Consider the following 23,494-nt stretch of genomic DNA (forward strand, 5'->3'; position numbering starts at 1 on the left):
ATATCGGTCTAATTCCAAATTTGTTGGGATGCTATAAATAAGCAAAACTGTTGACATCCGATAACAGAGATATATCCATCACGGAGTTCAATGAGACGTTACGTTCCGACCTTACACCAAAAACAGACAACTTGTAAGCCGAGACTTATTTCCTTATTATCGATGGTTACTTATGACTGAACACAACTCCCCATCACAGAAATGAAATATATTGCTGACGTACTCTGAATACATGCCCATTACTTCCACATACCAATGTCAAAGCTATGCGAAAATTTACATCTACAACGATGGAATCGCTGTATTGCGGTTTCCTATTAAAAGCCCAGGGGCCTATGTTATGAGTCGTTATTGCTCGGTTTTAACAATATCTATAACCTTTAATTAAATTCTGATATTTAATTTCCACAGCGGCGTGCCGTTAAGAAAAATGAATAAGCTGTAGAAAACCAAAGAACGGAGCATATATTTCGGCGTGTTGCGTCAATCAGGTAAAAAACATTACATTATTGCTATGTAATTTTAAAAAAGTCTAAATGATCCTAAAGAGCAATGCACATTGCCTGAAAAGGGCAAATCTCAGACGCCAACACTACAAAACATTATTGGTAATAGCTAAACAATACACCGTAAAAATCAATAGAAAATATCGATTTCCGAATCTCGGCTGATCACGCCAATGTGGATGGTGGCTTACAAGCTCTCAAGGCAGCGCTGGGAAACACAAATCTAAGGGCCGAGATGTTGATCGTGAAATTAGATGGCTCTAAATTAATGTCTTAAGAAAAAGAGCGTGATAACTTTCGGGTGTATTTGTCAGACTTCTATAATATTTAAAGTGTAAGCAAGAATAGGAGAAAAGGTATTGAAATCTTCCTCCCAACACCAATTCTTTGGATCGGCGTCTAGTCTTAACGGCTTTGAGGAATGGTATAATTTCCTGAAACTACAGTTAATTAAGTTGCTGTGGAAATTGCATTACGAAGACATTTTGATCACTGATTTGATTGCTGCAGAAAGGGAGCGAGTATTTGTTATCTCATTCTAAATTTGGAAATTTATATGATGACAACACCCGAATTTTCACACGTGCTACCTGGTCAGCACGTGTACGATGACGTTCTCTTCTTTGGTTATAGCCCCCCGGACGTGCTGGACGCAGTCAAGGGCTTTTCTGTCAGGGATGATGATGTTTTTATTGTGACGTATCCTAAAGCTGGTGAGTAAATTGTCAATTGATGACGTCATAAGCTGTAACTATTATTTAGCAATAGTAACTTTCCTCTGTCAATTCTCCAATACACATGCACTTTTGTTTTAAATTGTCTCAAATTGTCTGGGGATTGGCACGAATATTCCCTATCCAACCCCTGTAGATTTTGTGTTTCTCTGATCTCTGAGACATTTAGAGTAATCTAAAATATAACTTGTTTATTTCATCGTGCAGCTTCATCGGTAACAGAATTAATAAAACAGAAAAATCGCTGTGGTCTGAAATTATTATGTATGATAATGATTACTGCGTATATAAACGATATCATCACTTCATGGTCACTGGATGGAATATAAAAGTGCGAGAACAGCGCCAGGGTATCAATGTTTTCTAGGGACACGAGGGAGGGAAATATTTATCTATAGATTAAGTAGTACCAAACTTGTCTTTCTCCATTTTCATATTAACAAATCATCGTCCTCTAATCACTTAAAGGTTGTGCACGTGCATAGGTCTACAAGTTATACTTAGAAGGGCTTCAATAACGTTCAGTTAACGTTTAAGAATGAAAGATGTTTTTTTTCTTTTATAGGAACAACCTGGATGCAAGAAATACTTTGGCTGATTATGAACGAGGGAGATTTTGAAGGTGCCCACAAAAAGCCAGTCTATTTCCGGTCACCATTCTTAGAGTTCAAGGACGACATCCTGAACGAGGTCGGCCTTGAGCTTGCGGAGCCGATGCCGTCGCCTCGTGTGATGAAAACACATCTTCAACCATCCATGATACCCCGTGATATTGCTCAGACAAATTGCAAAGTAGGTAAACGGTACCGATCATATGTATGACAAGAGAAGTAACTCTGTATACTTAATATGAAAGTTTCACCATTTAAGAGCTTCTCAGGTTCGAATAAACGAGATAAAGAATGTGAAGTCGAAATATTTTATTTTACAGATGATACTTGTATTTCGGAACCCTAAAGATCTGTGTGTGTCCTACTACCATTTCTACAAGTCAAGTTCGTCTGTAGGAAACTTTAAAGGAACATGGACAGAATTTTTGGAAATGTTTAAAGCTGGACACGGTAAGTATATGACACTGTCGGTGTTCTCTCTGTGTTATATAGTTTGTTTTGTGTTTCGAACAATTTTGACGTTCTATTTGATTTGATCTACTCATTTCACATAGATAACGGTTTAACTTGTCATTACTACTGCCCGTTGTTTGCGATTTTGTCTTTTTAGTTTTTGTCATAGGGACTTGGCAAGAATTCCAAACCCATGGTACACGCACGCGCACGCACGCATACACACACAAACACGCACGCACACACACACACACACACACACACACACACAACACACACACACTCACACACACACACACACACACACACACACACACACACACACACACACACACGCACGCACGCACGCACACACACACACACACACACACACACACACACACACACACACACACACATATGTTATTGTAACTATAATATGTATGTGTGGTCCGGGAGTTTGGAATTCGTGCCAAGTCCCTGTGGTTTTTACATAAATCCAGTCCAGGAGACCCTCCATCTCATACTTCTCTTCAAAGGACTTTGTTTTAAATGTATTTCCTCTCAAACAGATCTTAACTAAATTAATTTCTACAAGACTTTGGTCGGAATTTTGAACCTGTGGTAAGTTTTAGTGGAGTTGTATGTTCATATGAAGATAACTAATATGAATATAAACTGCAAAATACCTGGCAGTTAACATCTTGCATATCTTGGTTACAGGCAGAAACTCGATAGTATCTAACACTGCCGTCGCAGTGATTCATAATGTAAACAAAAAGAAAAGTAATTTGTGTTGTCGTCATGTGATCTCTCTGTAATCAGAATGTTACCTTCAAGAAGAATTTCCCCATTTAAGGAATACCGATTTAAATGTCTCTTACAATATCTCATAAGGGAATCCAATTCTAGACGGCAACCTAACCGATCACATTCCCTCGCGGAACATCACCAAACAGAATAACATTCACACGTAAAACTACGATCCATCCATTTGGTTCTACAACAACAGCATTTGTTGACAACTTTATCCTGAAGAACGATTCGATTGCGATACCAAGTCAATTATTCCCGGTGTGTGTGACACAATCTAGATTAATTTAATGCCCAAACGTATGAAAATGTCAGCATGTTTGCAATTCATTTAATTCTAGTGTATAGGAAAGCAACTTCGTTAAAAGATCAGACATGATGACATGGTATTGGCGATAGACATGAATTGATGAGGAAACCATGGAAATTAAGTTCGAATCACTTGGGTATATACAGATAGATAACGTGGGATACGTACCATGAAGTTGGGGATAGCTACCGTGGGGGTAGGGATACGTACCGAGAGGTTGGGGATAGCTACCGTGGGGGTAGGGATAAGTACCGTGAAGGTGGGGATAGCTACCGTGGGGGTAGGGACAAGTACCGTGTAGGTGGGGATAGCTACCGTGGGAGTAGAGATACGTACCGTGTAGATGGGGATAGCTACCGTGGGGGTAGGGATACGTACCGTGAAGGTGGGGATAGCTACCGTGTTGGTAGGGATAAGTACCGTGTAGGTGGGGATAGCTACCGTGTTGGTAGGGATACGTACCGTGTAGGTGGGGATAGCTACCGTGGGGGTAGGGATAAGTACCGTGAAGGTGGGGATAGCTACCGTGTTGGTAGGGATACGTACCGTGAAGGTGGGGATAGCTAATGTGGGGGTAGGGATACGTACCGTGTAGGTGGGGATAGCTACCGTAGGGGTAGGGATAAGTACCGTGAAGGTGGGGATAGCTGCCGTGGGGGTAGGGATAACTACCGTGAAGGTGGGGACAGCTACCGTGGGGGTAGGGATAAGTACCGTGAAGATGGGTATAGCTACAGTGGGGGTAGGTATAGACATCATGGGTGGGTGGGGGATACATACATTAGGGGCAAGGATACTTACATTAGTAAATTTTTGATAGTGATATGTGAAGATACGTAGCGTGAGATGAAGATACGTATCGTGGGAGTGAAGATACATACCCCGAGATTGGGGATACGTACCGTGGGATTAAAAATACGTAGCTGAGAGTGGGAATACGTACCGAGGGATGAGGATACTTACCGTACTGATAGAGCGGGATAGGTACTACGGGCATTAGGATACTGTAGCGGTAGGGATTCGTACCCTTTGGGTTATTATACGTACCCCCTGGAAAGTCGTTAATTGGTTGATCCTTTGGTCTGTTGGTTGGTCATTTGGTTGGTTGGTTTTGGTTGGTCATTTGGTTGGTCATTTGGATGGTCATTTGGTTGGTTGGTCATTTGGTTGGTTGGATGGTTGGTTGGTTTTGGTTGGTTGGATTTGGTTGGTTGGATGGTTGGTTACAGGTTTTCCGTCTCCCTGACTTCTTTTCACTACCTGTTGTCTGACCGACGAACGTCAATGTTCTGGCGAATCGTGAAGGTTAAGTATGCGTTTGGTAGGAATGAGGATACGTACCACGGATATAGGGATAAATACATTAAGGATAGGAAATATTTCTGAGACAATTCTAAATGTTATGTCGATTTTTTAAAAGCATAATAGGAATATGATAGATACGATATATAACTTTAAATGAAACACCTCTGTATATAGTTCATGTTGTATTAATCGGATAATGCTTGGCTTAAGTACTTTTATCTGACGTCATCATCGATACTCGGAGTGACGGGGTGGGGTGGGGTTACATTCACTATCGCTCTCTGCACCTCTGAAACATTTCCTGGCAAAACTGAAGGCACAAGCGAAATAATTTGATTAGTTTAGAGTGGGTTTCAGGAGGGAAAAAGACTAATTAGAGACTGATACGCTCCTTTGGAGATTATAATGGAATGACATCCAATTCCAGAGCCTGTGCAGCATACATCGAAGTCATAGTTGTCTCCTCTTATCCACAAGGTGTCGCACCTGGAACCTTCAGTTTTGTCATGAAATGCTTCAGGGTGCAGAGAGCGAAAGTGACCGTAACACATGGAGTATCGAGGATAATCTGACATAAAAACTGCATATATTTGATATCAATATAAAGTAACACATTGATTCTAACAGTGGACCATGGATCTTGGTTTGACTTTACACGGCTATGGTGGGAACAGAGAGACAACCCAAACCTCCAGCTAGTGTTCTATGAGGACATGAAAAAGGTGAGTAACTATTCTCTGTCAGTAAACTAACATTGAAATCAAGTTATCCGGTGTATTTCAGTATGTGACATTTTTATCTCGGACTGTTTTGAAGGTGCGACCACTGACATCCCGGACTATTTCAGTGCGTGACCACTGACATCCCGGACTATTTCAGTGTTACCACTGACATCCCGGACTATTTCTGTGTGTGAACGCTGACATCCCGGACTATTTCAGTGTGTTACCACTGACATCCCGGACTATTTCAGTGTTACCACTGACATCCCGAACTATTTCAGTGTGATTCCACTGACATCCCGAACTATTTCAGTGTATGACCACTGATATCCCGGACTATATTAGTGTGTTACCACTGACATCCCGGACTATTTTAGTGTTACCACTGACATCCCGGACTATATCAGTGTGTTACCACTGACATCCCGGACTATATCAGTGTGTTACCACTGACATCCCGGACTATTTTAGTGTTACCACTGACATCCCGGACTATTTCAGTGTGTTACCACTGATATCCAGAGCTATTTCAGTGTGTGACCACTGACATACCGGACTATTTCTGTGCGTGACCACTGACATCCCGGACTATTTAAGTGTTACCACTGACATCCCGGACTATTTCTGTGTGTGACCGCTGACACCCCGGAATATTTCAGTGTGTGACCACTGACATCCCGGACTATTTCAGTGTGTGACCACTGACATCCCGGACTATTTCTGTGTGTGACCACTGACATCCCGGACTATTTCAGTGTTACCACTGACATCCCGGACTATTTCAGTGCGTGACCACTGACATCCCGGACTATTCCCGGACCATTAGTGACTATATCAGTCAGTGTGTGTGTGACCACTGACATCCCGGACTATTTCAGTGTGTTACCACTGACATCCCGGACTATTTCAGTGTGTTACCACTGACATCCCGGACTATTTCAGTGTGTTACCACTGACATCCCGGACTATTTCAGTGTGTGACCACTGACATCCCGGACTATTTCAGTGTGTTACCACTGATATCCCGAGCTATTTCAGTGTGTTACCACTGACATCCAGGACTATTTCAGTGTGTTACCACTGACATCCTGAACTATTTCAGTGTGTTACCACTGACATCCAGGACTATTTCAGTGTGTTACCACTGAGTGTGTTACCACTGACATCCCGGACTATTTCAGTGTGTTACCACTGACATCCTGAACTAGTAGATTGTTGTACGTGTGAGGTCCACTTCTTTGTGATTTTGTTATCACTGACATCCAGGACTATTTCAGTGTGTTACCACTGACATCCCGGACTATTTCATCCGGACTATTTCAGTGTGTTACCACTGACATCCCGGACTATTTCAGTGTGTTACCACTGACATCCTGAACTATTTCAGTGTGTTACCACTGACATCCCGGACTATTTCAGTGTGTTACCACTGACATCCAGGACTATTTCAGTGTGTTACCACTGACATCCCGGACTATTTCAGTGTGTTACCACTGACATCCCGGACTATTTCAGTGTGTTACCACTGACATCCAGGACTATTTCAGTGTGTTACCACTGACATCCCGGACTATTTCAGTGTGTTACCACTGACATCCTGAACTATTTCAGTGTGTTACCACTGACATCCCGGACTATTTCAGTGTGTTACCACTGACATCCCGGACTATTTCAGTGTGTGACCACTGACATCCCGGACTATTTCAGTGTGTGACCACTGACATCCCGGACTATTTCAGTGTGTTACCACTGACATCCCGGACTATTTCAGTGTGTTACCACTGACATCCAGGACTATTTCAGTGTGTTACCACTGACATCCTGAACTATTTCAGTGTGTTACCACTGACATCCAGGATCCCGGACTATTTCAGTGTGTTACCACTGACATCCAGGACTATTTCAGTGTGTTACCACTGACATCCTGAACTATTTCAGTGTGTTACCACTGACATCCAGGACTATTTCAGTGTGTTACCACTGACATCCCGGACTATTTCAGTGTGTTACCACTGACATCCCGGACTATTTTAGTGTGATTCCACTGACATCCCGGACTATTTCAGTGCGTGACCACTGACATCCCGGACTATTTCAGTGTGTTACCACTGATATCCCGAGCTATTTCAGGGTGTTACCACTGACATTCCGGACTATTTCAGTGTGTTACCACTGACATCCAGGACTATTTCAGTGTGTTACCACTGACATCCAGGACTATTTCAGTGTGTTACCACTGACATCCAGAACTATTTCAATGTGTTACCACTGACATCCAGGACTATTTCAGTGTGTGACCACTGACATCCCGGACTATTTCAGTGTGTTACCACTGACATCCCGGACTATATCAATGTGTTACCACTGACATCCCGGACCATTTTAGTGTTACCACTGACATCCCGGACTATATCAGTGTGTTACCACTGATATCCCGGACTATTTTAGTGTTACCACTGACATCCCGGACATCCAGGACTATTTCAGTGTGTTACCACTGACATCCGGACTATTTCAGGACTATTTCAGTGTGTTACCACTGACATCCGGACTATTTCAGTGTGTTGTGTGTTACCACTGACATCCCGGACTATTTCAGTGTGTTGACATCCACTATTTCAGTGTGATTTCCAGGACTAGTGTGTTACCACTGACATCCTGAACTATTTCAGTGTGTTACCACTGACATCCTGAACTATTTCAGTGTGTTACCACTGACATCCCGGACTATTTCAGTGTGTTACCACTGACATCCTGAACTATTTCCGGACTATTTCAGTGTGTTACCACTGACATCCCGGACTATTTCAGACTATTTCAGTGTGTGTTACCACTGACATCCGGACTATTTCAGTGTGTTACCACTGACATGTGTGTGTGACCACTGACATCCGGACTATTTCAGTGTGTGTGTTACCACTGATTTCCGGACTATTTCAGTGTGTTGACACCACTGACATCCGGACTATTTCAGTGTGTGTGTTACCACTGACATCCTGGACTATTTCAGTGTGTGTCCCGGACTATTTCAGTGTTACCACTGACATCCCGGACTATTTCTGTGTGTGACCGCTGACACCCCGGAATATTTCAATGTATGACCACTGACATCCTGGACTATATCAGTGTGTTACCACTGACATCCCGGACTATATCAGTGTGTTACCACTGACATCCCGGACTATTTTAGTGTTACCACTGACATCCCGGACTATTTTAGTGTGATTCCACTGACATCCCGGACTATTTCAGTGCGTGTGACACCTATTTCTGACATCCAGTGTGTGAACTATTTCAGTTTGTTACCACTGACATCCCGGACTATTTCTGTGTGTGACCGCTGACACCCCGGACTATTTCAGTGTGTTTCCACTGACATCCTGAACTATTTCAGTGTGTTACCACTGACATCCCGGACTATTTCAGTGTGTTACCACTGACATCCCGGACTATTTCAGTTTGTTACCACTGACATCCCGGACTATTTCTGTGTGTGACCACTGACATCCTGAACTATTTCAGTGTGTTACCACTGACATCCCGGACTTTTTCTGTGTGTGACCGCTGATATCCCGGACTATTTCAGTGTGTTACCACTGACATCCCGGACTATTTCAGTGTGTTACCACTGACATCCCGGACTATTTCAGTTTGTTACCACTGACATCCCGGACTATTTCTGTGTGTGACCACTGACATCCTGAACTATTTCAGTGTGTTACCACTGACATCCCGGACTTTTTCTGTGTGTGACTGCTGACATCCCGGACTATTTCAGTGTGTTACCACTGACATCCAGAGCTATTTCAGTGTGTTACCACTGACATCCCGGACTATTTCAGTGTGTTACCACTGACATCCTGAACTATTTCAGTGTGTTACCACTGACATCCCGGACTATTTCTGTGTGTGACCGCTGACATCCCGGACTATTTCAGTGTGTGTCAACTGATTTCCGGACTATTTCAGTGTGTTACCACTGACATCCTGGACTATTTCAGTGTGTTTCCACTGACATTCCGGACTATTTCAGTGTGTTACCACTGATTTCCGGACTATTTCAGTGTGTTTCCACTGACATCCCGGACTGTGTTAATGTTGGAACCATTACCGATTATTTCAATGATGGGAACGCTGTTATCTCAGATTTTTGCAATGCTGAGCCCTTTGAAATCCAATGGTTTGACCATTGAAATCCCACGCTAATTCAACGGCAAGGTCAAGGACAACGCAGATTATTTCAATGGTGTTACCATTGATACCTCGGACTTAAATGTTATCACTGACATCATGAAATGTTGCAGTTGTGCAATGTTGCGAGTCGAAATTTCCGGACTTTTTCAATGTGTGGCCAAAGAAATTTGAACTGTTCCACTGTGATTCTTATAATTGATATTCTGAGGAGGATCAACGGTCCGGTCACATGAATTGGTAGTCTTATGCTTAAGTTTTATTCCACATGTCACACAAAACGTGTTCTCGGATTTTAGATTTGGTCATGATATCGGCAGTATGAATACGCATTAATGAAAAGGAACGTGTATGAAAACGTGCTATTGTGTAGTAATTGATGTCAAATGTCATCGATCTGGAAATAGCTTTACGTTCACGGAAAACATCCCAGTTAAAACAGTGTATCAACTTTATAACAAATACATAAAATATAAATTTCTGAATAAGGATTTCTATTACGAAATTCGGTCTCGAATTTTGCATTTTCTCACTTAATGGAAATAGAATATGTATGAGAAGATTCGAAATATTTGGCATGGGATTACGTATTACAATAACTGTCCTCTTATCAGATCGATTGTGTCTGAGTTTCTGGCTTTTAAAACTCGTAAAATGTATCATTTTCGAATAATGGCAAAAGTTTGGCGACACATGTTCAATAATGTCTGCTTGTTTTTATTTTGTTTTGTCTCATTTGTAGTTACAGTCCATCCTACACGCTCTAGATAGTGTATAACCGACTGATGGAACCGATGTCGACAATACTTACGACAGACTTAGAGTTCTCATCTAGCCAAGGCTCGAGACACGAAATCGAAATGTATTTCTTGTTTACAACTAATAAAAAGCTGTGTTAAGTGTCATTTTTTTTTAAACACCCTGTAATTTCCTACAGGTATAATGTGGCGTTGTTTATCCGTCCGTCTGTCATCATTTGTAGATATCTCCTTTCAACACACAGAAGTAGACTGTTCATAAATGACATCAGAACTCTTTAAAACTTTGTAGGCTTTGTCACTGTTATTATTATTATTCAATGTTATCCGAGAGTTCCTGTTTTCTGTATTTTTCGGTTTTGTGCTGAGGTTTTCCTCTCGCTGTGTTTAATTAAGCTAATTCACTTGCTAGTGTTCAATTAATTTTGTCATGAAATTGCGTTTTCCAAAATGATTTTTTGATTTGGCTTTCAATTGTTTTTTCTTCCTTTTAATATCTAAATCTAGTCCAGATATCATTTTTTTCATTGTTGGACCGATCTGTTTAAAACTGTTTTAAAACCAAAACACGGTTTGTTTTCTGCAGTTGAACAGTTCTCGTGTCATGATATTTGATCACCAAATCATCGGTTAATCTACTGACAGAGAAAAATATTAAATGTATGAATATTTCCTATGTCGAAATATAGTATTACTGATCTTTATACTTATTGATAAAATCAATTGACAATTTATCAAAGGAATTTGTTGTGACGAGATCTGAATTCCGACTATTTTGTTCACGTTGACAAACTATTTAAAAATATATTACATATTGTTATTTCATGATGATGTTATTTTACTCTTGTATTTGTTTTTAAAAGTTTTCACTTAAATATGAAAGTATTTTAAAAGTTATCGTTATTATTGAACAGAACCTGCCAGAAGTTATAAAGACATTATGTAAGTTTCTGAATAGACCACTAGATGATACCACTATACAGAAGATCGCCAAACATTGCGAGTTTAAAAGTATGAAGGAAAACCCCATGACAAATCACCTGGATGTGTACTCTATTGACAGCAAAATATCCCCTCTGCTCAGGAAAGGTGAGAATTGAGTCTATTAATTATAAACAATGGAACGTTCAGCTCTACTCAGGAAAGGTGAGAATTGAGTCTATTAATTATAAACAGTGGAACGCCCAGCTGTACTCAGGAAAGGCGAGAATTAAGTCTGTCAATTAAAAACGGTGGAATATCTTCACTACTCACGAAAGGTAAGTATTTGGTCTGTTAGATATAAACAGTGAAATATCATCACTACTCGGAAAAGACGAGTATTAAATCTGTTAATTATAAATAGTGGAATATCTTCTCTGTCCAGGTAAGGTGAGTTTTTAGTCTGTTAATTATAAATTGTGGAATATCTTCTCTGTCCAGGAAAGGTGAGTTTTTAGTCTGTTAATTATAAATAGTGGAATATCTTCTCTGTCCAGGTAAGGTGAGTTTTTAGTCTGTTAATTATAAATAGTGGAATATATTCTCTCTCCAGGAAAGAGAAGTATGTATTAAACTGTCAATTATACAGTTGTCTTCCGTCAGAGTTAAACACATCCCCCGTCTCCCCTTTATTAATTTCCTTTTCCCAATTCAGAATATTTAGCTCTGTAAGTAGCCGATATATGACATAACAAGGACATACGTTTTGTACTTTCTAAAGTATATGTAATTGTTATCGGGTGACTAACGATATCCTGAAGAGGGTCCGATTCCTATGAATGACGGCAAGATATTGCAATATTCAGCTGATATTGGAGGTTGTCCTTATCACAAAATAATATTCCCTTTAGTGATCAACATCGCTCTCATTCTTACACCGATGTTCATGTTTGACGGAACGTTATTGGCCTCTGGTGATATGGACCCGGTGATATTTGAGGGTGTCCTAGCTAAATGAATTCCAGAATACACAAACACTTGATTTTTCAACAATTACAAAACAACCTACTTCCTTACTTTATCAAACTTCTTAAGAGGGGTGTATAATGTAAAGTGATATGTTCCTCTTTAATAATCTGTTTCGCACGTGCGGTCAAGGCAAAATCTGAATGCCGTGAAACTTGCCGAACATGTGCCTTGTAACTGTACGATAATAAATCGGTCGACAACCGGCCTGTTACATATATTACAAGGTCGTGCCTGAAAAAAATACCGATTTTCTTCCTAGAAATGATATGTTTAAAGGGAGCGAGCTCTTGTTATCACATTACAGGATTCACGAACGGAAGTTTTAGAGAAGTCGAGAAAACAAATTACGAAATAAGGAAATGGAGACTAATTAGAACACGGGTACACGACGAAGGTTTTTTAACAGGAAAAATCGTTATTAAGTACTGACTTCTGCATACATTCGTTGTGTATTTGAATGAAAAATAAAATTATATCGATTGAAGCCTAATATATATATATATATATCTTTTTTTCATTTTTTTTCAGGAGAGGTCGGAGATTGGATGAATTATTTTACGGTTGCCCAGGACAAGGAGTTTGATTCTTTTTACAGCAAAACTCTTGGGGCATTAGATATACCTTTTACTTACCAGTTGTGAATAACGATCCCCTCAGCTAGAAACATGGTACATAGAACAGTGATTTAGTTTTAACTTCTCCCCAAGTCTAATCACTGGTGTCACACATAGATAAATTATTTACTTACCTACTCCCTAAGTCTACTCGCTGGTGTCACACATAGATAAATTATTTACTTACCTACTCCCTAAGTCTACTCGCTGGTGTCACACATAGATAAATTATTTACTTACCTACTCCCTAAGTCTAATCACTGGTGTCACACATAGATAAATTATTTACTTACCTTACCTACTCCCTAAGTCTAATCACTGGTGTCACACATAGATAAAATATTTACTTACCTACTCCCAAAGTCTAATCACTGGTGTCACACATAGATAAATTATTTACTTACCTACTCCCTAAGTCTAATCACTGGTGTCACACAGAGATAAACTTACCTACTCCCTATGTGTCACACATAGATAAATTATTTACTTACCTACTCCCTAAGTCTACTCGCTGGTGTCACACATAGATAAATTATTTACTTACCTACTCCCTAAGTCTACTCGCTGGTGTCACACATAGATAAATTATTTACTTACCTACTCCCTAAGTCTAATCACTGGTGTCACACATAGATAAATTATTTACTTACCTACTCCCTAAGTCTAATCACTGGTGTCACACATAGATAAAATATTTACTTACCTACTCCCTAAGTCTAATCACTGGTGTCACACATAGATAAATTATTTACTTACCTACTCCCTAAGTCTGTCACACATAGATAAATTATTTACTTACCTACTCCCTAAGTCTACTCGCTGGTGTCACACATAGATAAATTATTTACTTTACTGGTGTACTTACCTACTCCCTAAGGTCACTGGTGTCACACATAGATAAATTATTTACTTACCTACTCCCCAAGTCTAATCACTGGTGTCACACATAGATAAATTATTTACTTACCTACTCCCTAAGTCTAATCACTGGTGTCACACATAGATAAATTATTTACTTACCTACTCCCTAAGTCTAATCACTGGTGTCACACAGAGATAAAATATTTACTTACCTACTCCCTATGTGTCACACATAGATAAGATATTTACTTACCTACTCCCTAAGTCTAATCCCCAGTGTCACATTTAGTATATACATGGATCAGTTATTTAATTACCTGCTTCCTAAGGTTATGACGTCAGTCATGACTTTCTATCGTATGAGGTTTTCGTTGTCTGTCATACAGCTCGCGTAATAATCCTACACTTATCTCTCATGCATTCTTCCATTTCGTGTCTTAGTTTTTTTTATGTCCCACAACCAGCTTTGAATATTAATGATAAAGTGATGATTGTTCAGCTATCAAGCGTTGTTTGTCACACATATGTCATTCCATGAAGTAATGAGAAACATGTGTATTAGATGTCATTTTACGTTTTAATTGCAAAATTGTAATTTGTTGAAAATAATTCAATCGTTTTAAAAGAAAATCGCGAAAATTCTGACCCGTGAAAATTATCAAAGATACGGTAATTAATTACTGAAAATGTAATCCGTCTTGTGCAACAGAATTTCGACAGTTTACTGACGAGTTTTCTATACCAAACTAATGATATCATAAAGTCAAGCGCTTTATGTCATTTACAGTACTTTGAATTCAACTTTATTCTGTTTGAGTATAAAATGACATTGCAATGTACATGCAAATATTTGTGAATTTATATAAACATTAATATTTCATATTAACATGTAGAATGACCAGTTTAGTAGATTTACAGATGAACATTTCCACTGTATTCCATGTATTGATTTTTCTTTGAATTAAAAGAATTATACATACATTGGCTGTTTATTTTTACCGTCCAGAAAAGAATTAAGTCCTGTATCATTTTTGCATTACATAAATGCCTGGACAAAACAAATCCTTTTTTGACGTCGGTGTGATACATGTTTATGCTAAAAAAGTTTTGAAAGATGGTTTGATTTATATTGTATAATCCATGAAGTCTACAGGAGTGAAAACGCCACTAAAGTCCAAAAAGTGAGGCGATGTCAAAGGTGACATTAAGGAAAACAGAGAATATACAATGGGGGCAGCAGGTACTATTCCTACGCCCTACCAGCAGGATACTTGAAGGAAGAAAGTTTAAATAAGTTAATATATATATATATATATATATAAACATTTTATCAGTTTTGTCCCTCTAAAATGTCTACTACCCAGACTAGTGTTTACTACCTAGACTGGTGTGTGATATCCCGATTTGTGTTTGATATAGGGCCCGAATAGTGTGTTAATCTCCCAATGTGTGATTGATACCAAGACTAGTGTTTACTACATAGACTGGTGTGTGATATCCCGAATTGTATTTGATATAGGGCCCGAATAGTGTGTTAATCTCCCAATGTGTGATTGATACCCAGACTAGTGTTTACTACATAGACTGGGGTGTGATATCCCGATTTGTGTTTGATATAGGGCCCGAATAGTGTGTTAATCTCCCAATGTGTGATTGATACCCAGACTAGTGTTTACTACATAGACTGGTGTGTGATATCCCGAATTGTTTGATATCCCGAATTGTGTTTGATGTCACGATTACTGTTGATTTCAATTATGTTTTATTATTTATTTTACGTAAGGGTTATTCAGTACATGCGTGTTCGTACCTAGTTTTCTATATCGACACGCTGTACAATCCCCGGTTTTTCAGATACGTCACTCAGTGATTTTTGTTTCCAGCATAACATTAAATAACAACGGATGCATGTGGTTTGTTTTGGGATTCCCGAGTCATCCACACCACTCGTGCTGAACGATGAGGTTAGGAGTTCCCCATTTTTTTTACATGACGTCACGCAGTGTTGTCATGTACAGACTAATTTTAGACTGGAATTCCCAATTTTGTATCTACACACGACAGCGCCGCGTGGTATTTCAGGTATTTCAGACAAAGGTTTCAGGTACAACCGCCTAATCATTCACCAGGACAATAGCTGTCCTGCATGTTAAACATACATATCCCAAACAACATTTAGTCAATAACAAAACACATAACTGGAATTTGATTTCGTTATGAAATACCTCCCACGCGAAGTTTATTCAATTGATCAGCTGACTCCGTCTAAAGCCACAAGTAATAACACATTTCAATTTATGTATTTGGCATTATAAACAAGCGTAATGATGACTCGGATAACTTAGTACAACTGTTTTTTTTCTGTAGTGCTTTAACCGACGACGAGACATATAAAATCGACAGGGACAAAGTTCAAACATTAATGAAAGGGTTGACCAAACCTGTGATACAACTAATATTGCGACGCCAAAGTGATTTGGACCTAATCTGGGACCTATACAACATAGTAGTTTGTAGGCTGTCACAAATATATGTAGTGCTAAACCCAATAAAGCAGGTTCTTAATTTTATTCCATCTGTCATCACACTGTAAACTTCTGGGATGAAGGTTTTACACCATCTCATGAGATTACACCACGACTGTAAACTCACGATACTGGTGTAAAGTTACACCAAGAAAGGAGGCAGCTGTGGTGCCATCTTTTGTGGTGTAATCTTCTTCTAAGTACAAGTGTCACTTTTGTGCTTTATCGGTGTTACCTTCATCCTTTATCGGTGTTACCTTCATCCTTTATCGGTGTTACCTTCATCCTTTATCGGTGTTACCTTCATCCTTTATCGGTGTTACCTTCATCCTTTATCGGTGTTACCTTCATCCTTTATCGGTGTTACCTTCTTTATCGGTGTTACCTTCATCCTTTATCGGTGTTAATCCTTTAAATCCTTTATCGGTGTTACCTTACTTTACATCCTTTAAATCCTTTACAGGTGTTACCTTCATCCTTTACAGGTGTTACCTGAATCTTTTACCGGTCAGGGGCGTAGCTTCCATAGAAAGAAAAAGCCCGGGCTTACACATAAAAAAATCCGTGCATAGAGAATGTCGGACAAAGTTACAAAACTAAGGTTAAAAATAAACATCAGGGGTTGAAGTGTGTTGTTAAGTCAATTAAAAACTGTCTCAGAAAACGATTCAAAACATCTTTGAAATTCAGACCCCTCGCCTGGACTTACACATTTCTGCTGGACTAGCTACGCCCCTGCCGGTGTTACTTTCATCGTTCACTGGTGTTACCTTCATCCTTTATCAGTGTTACCTTCATCCTTCACTGATGTTACTTTCATCCTTTATCAGTGTTACCTTCATCCTTCACTGATGTTACTTTCATCCTTTATCAGTGTTACCTTCATCCTTTATCAGTGTTACTTAAACTCCAACTAGGGTAACCTTAACTTATAATCAGTGTAAGCTTCATGCTTTATCATCTATTTTTATTTCGGGTATCTCTATTTGGGGTATACATGTTTGCGGTGGTAAATTTTTGCGCTTGTGTATAAATGAGTACCACAGTATTCTGGCAAATGATAAATATAAAAAAGTTTGCGGGGTATTTCGTGTTACCTTTAACAGCCGCAAATAGAACGAAATTAAATCCTCTGTGAATAATACCAACTACACAATATATATAAAAACCTCTTCCATCTGAAAACAACCAAATTGTAATAAGTCATCTGTCTCAAATACCTCTTGTCTTTATTTCTAGGGTGCAAAACATTAGATAACCACTCTTTTTACAATGTTCAGTAATTACATAAGGTATCAATAATATTTTCCATGTACATGTAAAACAATGAGACACATAGACAAAACCAGAACTTACAAAGATCGTGCATCACTAGATTCCGGACATACCAATATCGTCTATCGACTTGGGGAAGTCAAAACATCTTATGGCTGGCGTAAAGTGCGCGGTTTTATAGCTTCTTACTCGCACAAACGCTTGAAAAGCATCTGAGTGACCCAGTTTTTGCAGCTATAAAGCCCTGTTCATTAAGCGGTCAGAACGAATCGTTCAAACATGCATCTATGTACTGAAAGCATATGGCTTAACTGATGATGGTGACTATAGCAAATACAGATTTTGCATTTTATTGTTATCGTCCATTATATTCGATAATAAAACAATAAGGCATATCCACATTTCATAAACCCGGGTTTAACAGGCAAAATCAAATGGAATTCAACGTGAGGCTACATGTTTAAGTGAGGATTTGATTTGTGTCCGAGTGTCCCTCACGGTGTAAAGTTACACCAGAGACATCTCTGTTTACGCTTTCATTGAATATGGTGTTATGTAATCACTCCTTACGGTGTTAGGTAACACATCTAAATGTGTTTTGTTGTAAAGGCTTAACATGTAAAGTAACACTTCTCAGAGACGATTTGGTGTAAAGACAGTCCTGCGCGGCCGTAAGATAACACTTCTCGGTGACGTTTCAGTACTGATTTGGTGAAAAAGTCATTCTCTTACTGTTTCAAGTAACACTTTTAGGTGAGAATCTGGTGTAAAGCCACCACCTTACGGTGTAAAGTAAAACTTTTAGGTGAGATTCTGGTGTAAAGTCACTCTCTTACGGTGTAAAGTAACACTTTTAGGTGAGATTCTGGTGTAAAGTCACTCTCTTACGGTGTAAAGTAACACTTTTAGGTGAGATTCTGGTGTAAAGTCACCCATTACAATGTAAAGTAACACTTTGAGGTGAGATTCTGGTGTAAAGTCACTCTCTTACGGTGTAAAGTAACACTTTTAGGTGAGATTGTGGTTTAAAGTCACCCATTACGGTGTAAAGTAACACTTTTAGGTGAGATTCTGGTGTAAAGTCACTCTCTTACGGTGTAAAGTAACACTTTTAGGTGAGATTCTGGTGTAAAGTCACCCATTACGGTGTAAAGTAACACTTTCAGGTAAGATTCTGGTGTAAAGTCTCTCTTTAACGGTGTAAAGTAACACTTTTAGGTGAGATTCTGGAGTAAAGTCACTCTCTTACGGCGTAAAGTAACACTTTTAGCTGAGATTCTGGTGTAAAGTCTCTATTACGGTGTAAAGAAACACTTTTAGGTAACATTCTGGTGTAAAGTCTCCCTCCAACGGTATAAAGTAACACTTTTAGGTGAGATTCTGGTGTAAAGTCTCCCTCCAACGGTGTAAAGTAACACTTTTAGGTGAGATTCTGGTGTAAAGTCTCTCTCCTACAGTGTAAAGTAACACTTTTAGGTGAGATTCTGGTGTGAAGTCTCTCTCTTACGGTGTAAAGTAACACTTTTAGGTGAGATTCTGGTGTAAAGTCACTCTCTTACGGTGTAAAGTAACACATTTAGGTGAGACTCTGGTGTAGAGTCACTCTCTTACGGTGTAAAGTAACACTATTAGGTGAGATTCTGGTGTAAAGTGACTCTCTTACGGTGTAAAGTAACACTTTTAGGTAACATTCTGGCGTAAAGTCTCTCTCTTACGGTGTAAAGTAACACTTTTCGGCGAGATTCTGGTGTAAAGTCTCCCTCCAACGGTATAAAGTAACACTTTTAGGTGAGATTCTGGTGTAAAGTCTCTCTCTAACGGTATACCGTAACACTTTTAGCTAAGATTCTGGTGTAAAGTCTCTCTCTAACAGTGTAACGTAACACTTTTAGGTGAGATTCTGGTGTAAAGTCTCTCTCCTGCAGTGTAAAGTAACAATTTTAGGTGAGATTCTGGTGTAAAGTCTCTCTCTAACGGTGTAAAGTAACACTTTTAGGTGAGATTCTGGTGTAAAGTCACTCTCTTACGGCGTGAAGTAACACTTTTAGGTGAGATTCTGGTGTAAAGTCTCTCTCCTACAGTGTAAAGTAACACTTTAGGTGAGATTCTGGTGTAAAGTCTCTCTCTAACGGTGTAAAGTAACACTTTGAGGTGAGATTCTGGTGTAAAGTCTCTCTCCTTCAGTGTAAAGTAACACTTCGAGGTGAGATTCTGGTGTAAAGTCACTCTCTTACGGTGTAAAGTAACACTTTTAGGTGAGATTCTGGTGTAAAGTCTCTCTCTTACGGTGTAAAGTAACACTTTTAGGTAAGATTCTGGTGTAAAGTCACCACCTTACGGTGTAAAGTAACACTTTTAGGTGAGATTCTGGTGTAAAGTCACTCTTTTACAGTGTAAAGTAACACTTTTAGGTGAGATTCTGGTGTAAAGTCAGCACCTTACGGTGTAAAGTAACACTTTTAGGTGAGATTCTGGTGTAAAGTCACTCTCTTACGGTGTAAAGTAACACTTTTAGGTGAGATTCTGGTGTAAAGTCACTCTCTTACGGTGTAAAGTAACACTTTTAGGTGAGATTCTGGTGTAAAGTCACACTCTTACGGTGTAAAGTAACACTTTTAGGTGAGATTATGGTGTAAAGTCACTCTCTAACGGTGTAAAGTAACACTTTTAGGTGAGATTCTGGTGTAAAGTCTCTCTCTTACGGTGTAAAGTAACACTTTTAGGTGAGATTCTGGTGTAAAGTCACCACCTTACGGTGTAAAGTAACACTTTTAGGTGAGATTCTGGTGTAAAGTCACTCTCTTACGGTGTAAAGTAACACTTTTAGGTGAGATTCTGGTGTAAAGTCTCTCTCTAACGGTGTAAAGTAACACTTTTAGGTGAGATTCTGGTGTAAAGTCACCACCTTACGGTGTAAAGTAACACTTTTAGGGGAGATTGTGGTGTAATGTTATCACCTTACGGTGTAAAGTAACACTTTTAGGTGAGATTCTGGTGTAAAGTCACCACCTTACGGTGTAAAGTAACACTTTTAGGTGAGATTCTGGTGTAAAGTCTCTCTCTAACGGTGTACCGTAACACTTTTAGCTGAGATTCTGGTGTAAAGTCTCTCTCTAACGGTGTCAAGTAATACTTTTAGATGAGATTCTGGTGTAAAGGCTCTTTCCTACAGTGTAAAGTAACACTTTTAGATGAGATTCTGGTGTAAAGTCACTCTCTTACGGCGTGAAGTAACAATTTTAGGTGAGATTCTGGTGTAAAGTCACTCTCTTACGGCGTAAAGTAACACTTTTAGGTGAGATTCTGGTGTAAAGTCTCTCTCTAACGGTGTAAAGAAACACTTTTAGGTGAGAATCTGGTGTAAAGTCTCCCTCTAACGGTGTAAAGTAACACTTTTAGGTGAGATTCTGGTGTAAAGTCACCACCTTACGGTGTAAAGTAACACTTTGAGGTGAGATTCTGGTGTAAAGTCTCTCTCCTACAGTGTAAAGTAACACTTTTAGGTGAGATTCTGGTGTAAAGTCACCACCTTACGGTGTAAAGTAACACTTTTAGGTGAGATTCTGGTGTAAAGTCACTCTCTTACGGCGTGAAGTAACACTTTTAGGTGAGATTCTGGTGTAAAGTCTCTCTCTTACGGTGTAAAGTAACACTTTTAGGTGAGATTCTGGTGTAAAGTCACCACCTTACGGTGTAAAGTAACACTTTTAGGTGAGATTCTGGTGTAAAGTCACTCTCTTACGGTGTAAAGTAACACTTTTAGGTGAGATTCTGGTGTAAAGTCACTCTCTTACGGTGTAAAGTAACACTTTTAGGTGAGACTCTGGTGTAAAGTCACCCATTACGATGTAAAGTAACACTTTTAGGTGAGATTCTGGTGTAAAGTCACCCATTACGATGTAAAGTAACACTTTTTGGTGAGAATCTGGTGTAAAGCCACCACCTTACGGTGTAAAGTAACACTTTTAGGTGAGATTCTGGTGTGAAGTCTCTCTCTTACGGTGTAAAGTAACACTTTTAGGTGAGAATCTACATCAGAAATGGTGGTACCATAAATCGTACACCAAAATAGGAGTGAATTTACACGTTAAAACACCATATATGGATGAACGCAACACTAAAAGTTTATAGTGCAGGACTTGGTCCATGTCCTGTTACACAGCTTCCAGGTAATCCAGGAACATTAGTACATTTCTTTGTAAACTTTAATCTCGAGCTGACTTTTACATTTCTTTGACCTGGGTTTGACCTTTTAACGTCATCAAATTTAGCATAATCAGACAACTAAGTAGTCATTATGACTAGTAAATAATACTACATTAGCATCTGACTAAAGAATGACTCCACGAGCAAGTCATTATTCTTAATATAAACATCAGTTATAAAGAAAACCAGAAGATGATAATGAAATTCAATATTTTATTAGGGAATGCATCCCAACATATTGAGACATAATTTACATTATCATTCTTATCAGACTAGTACTAGTTTTCACACTTCACTTTACTTTCTCATAACAACTATGAATATTTATACATAACAATACAATTGCTTCTACTTCTATTATTAATACTTTCTAGATAAACCCAAGTCTTTCTGTAGACACAGTGGAAAACACTGCAGTTGTATTAATTGTATAAATAACTTCCTCAAGTGTGCACACAGTGACACGTCATTTCCGGTAAAAACACAGCAAGGCACAACATAAACATCATCATTTTCTTCAATCACGACGGATAACAGCTATCAAGAAGCGTTTACACATCTTTAAGAAAGATTAAGATATTAAATTTGTATGTCGTTTACAGCCAAAATTCATCACCAAAAGCGTAATAAAAAGTAATACCGGGTGACAATCCTTCAGTTTTCTTTCAAATTTGCGATTTCTGCCGATCAAATGATCGATATTAATTCTGTTCCTTTCTATTCTTACCGCACATTTTGTCTCTCTCAAAACTTGACCTAATCTTAACTAAGCTGAAGCAGGTCATTATTTGATAGAGATAGACATTACCGGTCAGTCACAATATCGTAAATTTTCAATGTTTGATAATTTTTCAGAATGTCAAGGACGTGTATAAGTGTGCTACTATTCCTATGTCCACCAGCAGTATATACAACAGTTACCTTCCAGGCGAATTTTCAAGAGACTCACAAGTAGCATTTTAGTATTAGTTACAGTGTATGTCAAACGAAGTAAAGTACATCGTTCAGCTATTGCGACACTGCAACAAACGACTTTGAAGCACATGTAATTGTAATCGAATAACAATATACAATTTGTAAATACAAACCCCCGCCCACATGCTGCCACACCCCCACGCCCACATGTAACTTAAATGAAATATACCCATGCCCCCCCCCGCCCACATGTAACTTAAATGAAATATACAATTTATAAATACAAACGGCTGCCCACCCCCACGCCCACATGTAACTTAAATGAAATATACAATTTATAAATACAAACGGCATGCCCACCCCGCGCCCACATGTAACTGTAATGGAATATACAATTTATAAATACAAACGGCTGCCACACCCCCACGCCCACATGTAACTGTAATGGAATATACTATTTATAAATACAAACGGCTGCCACACCCCCACGCCCACATGTAACTGTAATAAAATATACAATTTATAAATACAAACGGCTGCCACACCCCCACGCCCACATGTAACTAATGAAATATACAATTGGTAAATAGGTGACCATAACGACTGCATATATGATCATTAACGATACTGTATATGCACTCTAAATACGTGTGAACATGGGGGATTGAAGTCAACCACTGAAGGTATAATATGATCAGACAGCAAACCTTCTGTTATTACTACGTAGGAAGACGTGTTATTGTCTCACAACCACATTCATTCATAT

At 39.0% G+C, this 23,494-nt stretch overlaps 1 protein-coding gene across 1 annotated transcript; it reads left to right on the plus strand.

The window, feature by feature from the left end:
* Positions 1–1,065: 1,065 nt before the first annotated feature.
* Positions 1,066–12,973, plus strand: LOC132559779 (sulfotransferase 1C4-like). The gene is made up of 6 exons (XM_060224406.1): positions 1,066–1,219; positions 1,806–2,032; positions 2,172–2,301; positions 5,339–5,433; positions 11,297–11,471; positions 12,861–12,973. The coding sequence occupies exons 1-6, from the start codon at positions 1,066–1,068 to the stop codon at positions 12,971–12,973; spliced, it is 894 nt and encodes a 297-aa protein (XP_060080389.1).
* Positions 12,974–23,494: the final 10,521 nt, after the last annotated feature.

This window comes from Ylistrum balloti, unplaced genomic scaffold, assembly GCF_031769215.1.
Source record: "Ylistrum balloti isolate Yb309-2 unplaced genomic scaffold, AGI_CSIRO_Ybal_v1 Utg370964, whole genome shotgun sequence".
NCBI classification, from domain to species: Eukaryota; Metazoa; Mollusca; class Bivalvia; order Pectinida; family Pectinidae; genus Ylistrum; species Ylistrum balloti.